The 10,731-nt window shown below is 38.5% G+C and overlaps 1 protein-coding gene across 7 annotated transcripts in view; it reads right to left on the reverse strand.

The window, feature by feature from the left end:
- FAT3 (FAT atypical cadherin 3) overlaps positions 1 to 10,731 on the reverse strand; it is a 396,068-nt gene that overhangs the window by 65,684 nt on the left and 319,653 nt on the right. For all 7 annotated transcript variants that reach the window (XM_085065228.1, XM_085065219.1, XM_085065190.1 and 4 more), the window contains 3 exons: positions 4,160 to 4,356; positions 2,945 to 3,098; positions 1,859 to 2,092 (listed from right to left, as the gene is read on the reverse strand). In XM_085065228.1, the coding sequence (XP_084921354.1) occupies positions 1,859 to 2,092; positions 2,945 to 3,098; positions 4,160 to 4,356 (585 nt within the window). The remainder of the gene's footprint in view (positions 1 to 1,858; positions 2,093 to 2,944; positions 3,099 to 4,159; positions 4,357 to 10,731) is intronic.

The raw sequence follows: 10,731 nt of genomic DNA on the forward strand, positions 1-10,731 counted from the left end.
ATGATGAGATCAGGAACATCAACAGATGTCCAAGGCACAAGGCAGATATAACACTATTTTTCTCTTAACTGGAAATTGTCTTAATTATCCAGCAGTGTCTGACCACAATATTTTCAGGATTCTGTTAAACTGTGTTTAGTTGCAGACCACAGAAGGACTTCCCTCAAGTTTTTGAACACTTCATGCTTCAATACTCATGGCTCCTGTCCTTACTCTTCAAGCCCAAAGCAGAGTGGGCAAATTCTAAGACTGATCACAAGATTAATCCTGAATGTTAAAATTTTATTTGTATGATGATTACTGCCTCCACTGATGTTTTCAGGATAACACTTCAAAAAGCCTTAGAGGAGTATCACAGCCCATCAGGAATATCAATAATACATTTTTCTCTCATAGGAACATTACACTACCTGAACTCATTCATTATCTAGCAACAGGGAATCAGTGATTTTAGTAAAGAATAACAGAACAGTTATTAGAACGAAATCTAGGTTTAGGAACTTCTTTTTAGTCACTTTCTTATGATACAACGTATGGTTTCACTTCTAAGCATTAAGGAAGTACATAACCCCTTCCCATTCATCACAAATCCATCAGCATGGATCCCTCCCTTTAAGTTCTCTAGTTTCAGGAGGGAAGTACAGCAACTAGCTCATGGTTTATGTTTACGTTTTTTTTCATTGCTAACCATCTTATTATGTAAAGTTGGTGCTGGCAAGAACTTTTATTGAAAACTTTTTATTCTAATTCTGTGCCCCCTCTCTCCTTGAATGTCATCTCACCTACAAGAAAAATGGTAATTAATATAACAGTGGAAAATAACAACACTGTCTCTTCAGACAGTTCAGTAGTTTACCACCAGTAATTGGCTTTTCACTGTAGGGCAATATCATAATTTTAATTGTGAGTTTTCAAGCATGGCATATAATGCAGCTCTTCATAGATACATTAATGAATATTTCCTGCTCCTTCATGAATTCCTGTATATATAAACCATCACCCTCACAAATAACTGAGACTTCCAGCACGCACTGCACTTGAAAAAAAAATATTTTTCATGGAATGAAAGATCTGCTTTTTATGTGAAACTACTCAGACCATAGTTTTTACAAAACATCTCCAAAACACAGGAAGAAAAAAAACAACCAAACAAAGGGATTTATTTATTCCAACTCAAGTGAATGACTTGAAAAATTTTCTAATATTCAGTATGGCAAAACTTTTTGTACTACACAAAAAGACCCCCCCTTTAAATATTTATAACTGGGCCCAGATTTCAAGGCTAAGGTCCTCCTATAATAAACTATTACAATTTCAAAGAATGTGCAGTTAAATAACCAGAACATTTATAATGTATATTCAAAGTGTACAATAGTTTTATGCTAAAGTAACCAGCTGGAACAAATGGGAGCTATTGAAGTATAAAATTCTAGAAAGGCTGTGATTAATCAGGTATAGGTCCCTATGGCATGTAACTATATTACTTGCATAAACAGAGGCATGGGTATTCAAAATCAGGGCTCAAGAAAGAGGTGAGACTACTGAAGGAAGAAAGTTGCAATATAGCCCCAAAATGATAATTTACACCTAAACATAGCTATTGTGAGCAACAGAAGAAAAGACTACATGCCTCTGTGGCTGCTGCAATGCTTTTCTGTTTGTAACACCATTATGTCAAGCTCAGACACAAACATTTTCATATATAGAAACAGAAGAGAAAGAAATGCGGAGGATAAAGAAGCAGGAGGAGGAGAAAATGAAGAAATTCAGCAACAGAAAAATGAATCTGCATTGTAATTCCACCAACCCACAGAGTTTTTATGAACATTAATTATTTCTTGCAATGTTATCCACTTACCAACATCAGGATCAGATGCTTGGACTCTCGTTAACAAAGCTTTAGTGGCTGTGTTCTCATAGACACAAGCATTGTAGTGGTCAGATGAAAACACTGGTGGATTATCATTAACATCTTCTAAAATAAGATGGATTTCTGACTGGCAAAACCTGCCACCCCCATCAGTGGCTCGGGCAACCAAGTTGTATGCAGGGATTTTCTCTCGGTCAAGAGGGGCCAAAGATTTCAGCTCACCTGAAATGGTTTAAAAACAGCAGTTCATTATTATTGTAGCAACATCACTTATCCTAGACAGTCTGTGCCTCAAAACCATGTGCTTCACAGGAATAGAAAAGAGAAAACAAAATCCACATTCCTTATTCCAATGAATACATTAAAAACTCATGGCAGTGTCACTTCCCCTTCCTCTTTACCCAAAAAAGTGAGGTGCCAGTGAGTGCAGGGATGACAAACCACTGATGGTGGCTTAAACAGCAGCCTACAGCTTCACCCATATGAACACTCCCATGTTTTTCCAAGTCTGTCTTTCTGTCACTCTCAAGATTTTATAGACTCCTAGACACAGAAACACATCCTTCTTAGCAGGACTTGCTGTGACAGGACAAAGGGTGATGGTTTTGAATTAAAAGAGGGTTGACTTAGACTAGGTATAAAGAAGACGTTTTTTATGATTAGGGTGGTGAAACACTGGCACAGGTTGCCCTAGAAACTTTAACTGGATGTGTCTCTGATGAACATGATCTATTTGAAGATGACTCTGCATATGACAAGGGGGTTGGCCAAGCTGACCTTCAAAGTTCACTTCCAGCCCAAAATATCCTGTGGTTCTATAATACATCTCTGATCTAACTGGAAGTCTGCAGGGAAACAAGAGGATCAGTATCCTGTTCTGGCTATAACATCCAACCTGGCCAACAAAGACATCCCTCTTTCTCTCACCAGCCACGACCATTCAAATGGTCACTCACACCTGCCAAAACTGGAACTACTGGCTGATAGCCAAATGTAACCTAACTCTAATTAAGGAATCAGTATCCACATGTTGAGGGATAAATGCTATTCAGAAACATTTGGTTGTCATCTTACCATTTTCTGGATCTAAGAAGAATTTATTGTTCCCAGAACCATAAAGAGAATAGCGAATTTCACCATTGGACCCTATGTCAGCATCTTTAGCACTGATTTTAAGAATTACTCTGTTTGATGGAATGTCTTCAGGAAACAGTGCTGTGTATGCAACCTAGAGTCAAAAACAGAAATGTAAGCTATGCTGTAGCAGTATTTTACAGTCTTTGCACAACCTTTTTTAAAAAACTACCTGTAGTGTGTCTTTCGATACAGGAAACAATTTTCCTTTACACAACACATTCCTAGAAATTCAAATCACTGTTAAGCTTTGAGGTGTCACAGAAACAATGCCAAATTATGACTCTGAATAGGGCTCATTTTAGGTGTTTAATGTAATACCATTTTGTATCTGCTGTTTATTCCATTGACACCCATGAAATGGAAATTTCGATGAGTGTGCTAACAGAAACAACTGTTTTTATCACCTCATCCAGCAGTTTTGAGGGAAATACAGATTGTGATTCCCCAGAGTGGTTCTTGTACTGACAGTAATCCATCAGTGATAATGTAATGATGGGAATTATACGAGTATATGCATGCACACATACACATACACATACATATATTTGTTTTCTGTGAGCAGTACTATTAAGGAACTCTGGGTTTCATCATGTCTTTTCTTTCACACAGACCTTTCTATTGCACTACCATCCGTTCCCTGTACTGCCTTTCCACAGAATAAAAGAGAGCTAGCACTCTGAAAACTGTGGTCAGGCCAGACTGCATGCATTCCCAACACCGGGACAGCAAGCTACATTTTTCTGCCTTTTCCACTGTATGTCTGGCATCTGTAAAGTTGGGGAAAGCTGTAGTTAAACTAGACTGAGGACATTTCCACATGGGCTGTGAAGGGAGAGCCCATTTTTTTCTGTAGGGGAGGAGTAGCTGCCCAATGCGACCTCACAACGCATCATTTGTTGTAAAGCCAAGTAAGGCCACTGTGTACAAGACTCCTTTGCAAGCTTTATGAGATCATTATATTTCAGTCTTGGCTTCACAGGAATGCTTTATGCTGCTTCTCTCCCAGATCACTACAGATTCTTCAACTAAGACCATGAGGATGAAAATTGGAATTGCCTATGAGTACTTTGAATACTTGCAAGCAGCAAGATTAGCCATAGGGAAAGCATCACTCAGCACAGAGGTCAACTGCCATGGATGGTGTTAACTCACCTGGTCACAAACTGGATTATTGTCATTAACATCAGTGACAGTCACTTCCACAGCAGCTTGTGTTACAAAGAGGCCATCTGTGGCAGTGATGTTCAGATAATAAATGTCTTGCTCTTCCCGATCTAGAGGCCTTTTAACATAAACCTTCCACTCATTCTGAACCAGTCCCAGGGCGAACTTCCCTTTGGGATTCCCTCCTGCAAGAAGACAAGCAACACACAATGAGCTGTGGTGTCCCTTCAGAGCTCCCACCTGGTTTAAACACAGAAACACATCACAGAGGACCTGAAGTAAGCAGCCATCATTTCTTTCACAGCAATTGGTGCTTCCAAACTTGCAGACTCAGGAAATCTGTAATGAAATTACACTCCCTGTGTTTATTGCCCCCCGAATGCCCTGTATGAAAGTGAACTGATAACTTTCAGCAGAAGAAAAATCTATTTAGCAGAGCTGAAGATGATCTCTTGTTCAGCTCCCCGTAAGGGTAATCAAATTCAAACTGTGAACAATCAATAGTCCTCTCAGGCTGGTACAATTGTCTTTCCACTTAGTCTCGGGAGAGGATGTAATACACTGTAGCTCTTGTTACCAAGACAATTTCATTAGCTGTTGATTATGCAATCAAGGACTGGAAGTGGGTTCTATTAAGGAATCCTCTAATGAAAGCTTTATCATACAGCTGCGCCATTCTTGCGCTTATTAAAATTCTAGTTTTTAAAGAAGTTTATACGACACAGGAAGACGCATTAGTATTAAATAGTCCTAACAAGAGGTCATTTGAGGAACAGTTGGAAGATAAGCAGTACAAATAGATCAGATGTATCCAAGAGTAAAAGCTGGTGAAAAGCGTGCGGGAGATAAAGCAGGATAATTTTTTACCACGCCGTAACAGTGAGACTGAACCTGGCAATGTTGCTCTTCCACATAATTTAATTGCCTGGTGACAAAAAGAGCTTGGGAGAAGGAAGTTTGGTCCACATCACCCTCAGGTGGGAAAGAAGAAAGGAAGGAAGGACATGTGACATGCAGAAGCGTGCAATAATTAAGGCGGGCACAGTCGTCCATGTTTCCAACAGTTATTTACTCTTTTATCTGAAATGGTACAATCTCCTGTCTGGTCCATGAAGAAGCACCTTCAGTCACCTTTCCCAGGGTCTGATCCAAACCTCCCATCAGACCAGACAGTAAAACCTTTTAAACCAACATTATGACTTAACTATGCTAGTCAGCTCAGCCCCACACAGCTGCTTGCTCATTTCCTCCCCAGTGGGAATGGGAAGAGAGTCCAGAGGGTAAAAATAAGAGAACTCATGGGTTGAGACAAAAACAGTTTAATGGATAAAGCAAAAGCTGCGTGTATTAGCAAGAAAATAAAAGGCAATTCATGGCAGGTGTTCAGCCATCTCCAGGAAAGCAGGGCTCTGCCACACTGACAGTTACTTGGGAAGATAAATACCATTAACTCTGAACATCTCCCCTTCCTCTTTCTTCCCTCAGCCTTTATATGCTGAGCATTCTGCCATACAGAGTGGAACACCCCAGGGCTCAGTTGGGATCAGCTGTTCCAGCTGTGTCTCCACCCAGCTCCCTGTGCACCCCCAGCCTCCTCACTGCTGGGATGCGTGAGGAGCAGAAAAGGTCTTGACTCTGTGTAAGCTCTGCGCAGCAGTAACTAAAATATCCCTGTGACATCACAAATCCAAATCACAGCTCCATAGCAGATGCTACTTAGAAAATTAATTCTATCCCAGCCAAAGCCAGTAAAGCCAACTACTCAGTCTTCTGTGCCCGGCTTTTTCTGTAAAAATGTATTTGCATATATAACAATTTAGGATAATGCACTATAGCCATAGCAAACTCATGTGGTACAGAAACTGAGTCAGGACATATTAAAAAAGCACCATGCTGCTCCACTGGGGGAATCTGAATTGCAGCTAACTCACTACTAGCTCTTTGTCCACCACAGTTAGCTTTCTCCTACGGTCTCCATGCAGGAATTCAATCAGATAACTACTTTCCATGTTGCTCATGTTTAAGAGTGGTATAAAACTATTAAGGGAATGCTTATTCCCTCTTGTAACGTTCAAGAATGTCAAACATGCTGGTGTACATTTGCTTACAAATTAATCAGGTTTCTGACATGTGTCATGGATCTGTCCAAGCTGAATGGAAAGAACAGGTTCTTAAACCTTTCCCTCTAGTACTTCCATTGAATGACTGCATAAGTAAATATTAAAAAAAAAAAAAAAAAAGAAATCCAAGGCTGAATTTATTTGTTTTGACTCTTCCATCACACAATTAGTGTCTCCGATGTTGCTTCTGTTGTCACAATTCTGTCAGTTCTCAGGGATCTTTTTAGCAAAATAACAATGCAGGGCAGGTCTAAACTTGAAGTTGAGCTTAAAACCAATCAAAAAAGCCTAATGTCCATTCCATATCTTCTTTCTACATCAAAAAGAAGAAGAGAGGTCATAGGCTATAATCTATGTCTTCTTCATTAGCTACCAGTGACAAGATAGACTTTTCTATTTAATATGAAAACTAAGTCAGTTGAGTCAGGCTGAGCAAATCTTTCTTGTTAAGCGTCACCATTTGTGCTAGCTGTGACTGTGCCAAAAAAAGCAAGTTGTAATGAATAAGATTTCCAGAAAATTAGTCAGATAGGCATTATAATTATAGAAGGCTTTTGAATCATACAGAGCACTAAACTCATGTATCAAATACAGATATTTTCTGTTGATAGAAAACCACCCTTTTTGATCATAAACCCAAGGAGTGTTCCCACTGATTTCTATGACAGTCTGGAATAATCACCAGAGGACACATTGTTTTATCTGCTGTGTCATATAAACACACATTTCTCCTAAAGAGAGCTACACAGAGTGTTGATGTGTACTACTGGCCAGACCTGAATACAATCCAAGGAAATGAGAATCTGCCCACTGACTTGAGTTTGAATGTGACTTCAAAGAAGGCAGACCCCTGCTGATTGACATTAAATTCCCTCTATTCAGTTCAATGACAGCATAAAAAAAGCTTAACTCTCCTTTATAAAAGGCTGTAATCTTGTCATAGTGAGTTTAATGTTGTAAACCATTAATAAAAATGGTCTTAAATATTCTTATTTTGCTTCATGATATTAATCAGGGCTTTCCTGCATATTAGTCTTTTTGTAAAAGGAAATTATTAACTGTCCTGACCAACTAGGAAGCAATACACTCAAAGTATGGCATCCCATTGCTGAGAAAAGAGGAAAGGTAAAATCTAATTAAAATCAGCTGGTGGCTTTTATGGTTAGCAGTTACACTACCTTGGAGCAATTTTAAAATCACTGTTGCTTTGTTGCTAATGGAATGGCCTTTAAATCATACCTAGGAATTTGGGGAATATGTATAAAAAAATGGTCTGTGGGAACTCTTTTCCTCCCCTAGGAAAGAATCAATCTGAATGACCAAGAAACCTGTGCAATAAGCAGGAGTAATGGTTTTTCTGCATGTCTTTTTCATTAGCACTCTTTTTCATTAGCACTCCTTTTTTTTCTCTTTTTGCTTCTCAGGGCTGGCTCTATACTTTATTGATGGAAGGCAAAGGTGTACTATAAAGTGTAAGAGAAAGAATGAGATATAAAACTAAAATACCATCAAGGAAATATTCTTAAAAATGGAAAGGCAAAAAAATCCACACTGTGGCCCAGGAAACCATTTCCTGGTACTTATACATATGTCTTGATGCAGATCTCGTTCTGCAGTGATTAATTAACTTTTTCACTAATATATGCAAGCAGATTCAGTTTCCTAGGGGCATTCTAATTAATTAGTTTTTCACTCTGAATAATGTAGCTTTTCTAAACGGAAGCCTCCTGACTACATGTATTAATGGATTCTTTAAAATCTTTTGGCAGTTTTCTTATGTTCTACTTTGAATGTCACAACAGTGAAGTGCTAGCTACAAAAAACACTCCAGTAACTTTTTAGAAAGGCTTTGAGGCTAAAAGAATCAGCAGTATCTTTTATCTTTTGTTACTTGAAGTTTAAATAATGCTCTCCCTCCCTCCCTAGTCAGCAAATAGTACAAAGCCAAATCAAGCTCAAGTTTAAGTAAAGAAAGAAAACAGCCAGATACAAGTGAAATGCAGAGCCACAGTGATCCAAAATAAACAAATACTGACACACATCATTACTAAAGCACACACAGAGGCCATTATAGCAGCTAAAAGGGAATGGAAAACTAGAAGCCAACAGTATCAGTTTTCACTGCAATGTCCCCATCGGGGAGGGGGAACTGAATCCTTACTAACTTATTTATTTAGTTACTGTCTTACATTTATGCATTTATTTAGGTACTTTCAATTCCCAGTTAGAACTCTAGGCATTTGCATCACACAAAATCAACAGGTTTATCCTCCACTTCCACTTTTACATGTTGCACGTTTACTGAGCTTCTAAAATGATAAATCAAATCCTCTTAGCTTTACTACCATAAAATTGCAGAAACTGTTCTTCATCCGGCAGCATAAGGCCTTCCCAAACACTGAAACATCCATCTCTCCAGAACTCCAGTGTCTCAAATATATGACAAAAACTAACAAAAGCCACACCTTTGCTCATACTGGGCGATCAACCCAGCAAATAACCTACTGTGTACAACACCACTTCTTTCTTCCAAAACACCCTGTCCATCTTCCTTGTATTCAGCTCAACCAAGCTTAAAGACTATTGACTCCTTAGCTTTATGCGCCTGATGAAGCCTAATTAACATCACTGAGGAACACAAAACACTTTACTGTACCAGTGTCTTGGCAGCTGACATTTTTGTGGTGGCTTTTCATCATTTGCCACTCTTAAATCTCAGTAATATCTGGCGGGGTGTTGGCTGGCTACATCAAAAGAGCCCTGGTTTTAGGCAAACTGCCTCAAATGATATAGGCAATGACCTCAAATGAGCCTTCAAAAGTAAACCAGTGTGCTTCCTAAATCATCTGCACTTCCTGTTGATTTTCTATTAAGATTTATGTGTAGTGCTTTTGCTTTGTGTCTCCAGCTGCTTTTGAACTACAAATAACAAAGGGCAAGTGCAAAATTTTTTGCCCTCACCATCAAATGCAAATGAAGGTGGATTTGACAATGGCAACTACTTGCCAGCAATCATGGAAAACAATCCTAAACTGAAAGAATCCAAGCAGAATATTTATTTACCCACCAGAATGTATCTACCACTTTTCAAAACTGACCAGAAGACTGCAATAAGCATTTGCATTTCTTAAAAGAGCACAAAGGACTCTTCAGTGATCACATCTGACCCAGAATGTTTATTTCCCTTATCTTCTAAATGATGATTTCTTCCATCTATCTTCTGTGTGCTACTTTTCTCCAGATGCATTTTCACAAAGCTGTTTTTGGTGGATCCACATGTCATTCTCATAATTTGTTTCCTTCTTCCTTTTTGTCAATATACTGTTTCTCCTAAGTTTACTGTATTCACAGAAGTTTCTATGAATCAAAATGCCTTCAGAAAGCTACAGCTTTTGAATAATCATCTAGCTAATCTGATTCCATGAAATACTCAAGTGCACTTCCTGAGATCTGCTTGAGGTAAAGTGTGAATAGACTATTTTTTAGTCAAACTATACTTTAATATGTTTAGACATTTTAATCAAAAGAACCTAATTTCTCCTTCTGCAATTCCCAAGCTCAAATGATATATTCAAAGGAAGTGGAATTTCTGAGCCCATGTGCTGTAATAATTCTGCAGTAGGAATTAAAGAAAGTTCTGGGCTTTGACATCTAATGTTTTCAGAAGCTGACAGAACAGCAAAATATCTGTCATATTTTGAACTGTGATAGAAAGTAAAGTACAGAATGATCTATATTTTTTGAGACACATCTGACAGTTGTTATTCAAAAGCCCAGTTTTTGCTAAATTAACAGGTATGTGAAGAAAAACCACCATGTAACTAAATGCATTATTAATTATAAGAGATGACTGCCAGACTTCAGAACAAAGCTGATGATCACAGTGAACTAACATATCTTTGTTACAAACGTAAGGGTTTTCATTTCCCACAGTACTTTACACTGGGATCCCCAAAATACTCCAAATATTCCAAATTCTCAAATATGAGGCACTACTTACTTAGTTTTACACATGTGGGAAGTGGGCCACCAGCTGCTAATGCACCTTGCCCAAAGCCTCTAAGTCCTGATATTTACTCATAGAACTACTTTTGCCTTTATTTCTAATACCCTACAACACATTACACTATAAACACATAGTCTTTGCAAGCCTGTTAAGTGAGTCCAAAATTTCAAGCTGCAATTAATCAACAATTTTCTGATTGCTTTAAAAATTATGCTAGTTCTGATGTCTAACACAGGCAGTCAGTGGCTAACTGGAGTGTCACACCTCTCCCTACACACACCATCCACAGCCATTTTCATTTTGGTACCTAACAAGGGGCAGGAGCCCTACCCTCCAGAGCAAAATATGCAAACTATTTTCCCAAAGCCTGCTTTCTACATGCCATTTTGTATGTGTCTAATCCCATCCAGTGAAAGAACTGTGAATTTATCCAA

The sequence above is a fragment of the Lichenostomus cassidix genome, chromosome 1 (assembly GCF_008360975.1).
Source record: "Lichenostomus cassidix isolate B80296 chromosome 1, HeHo_3.0, whole genome shotgun sequence".
NCBI lineage: Eukaryota > Metazoa > Chordata > Aves > Passeriformes > Meliphagidae > Lichenostomus > Lichenostomus cassidix.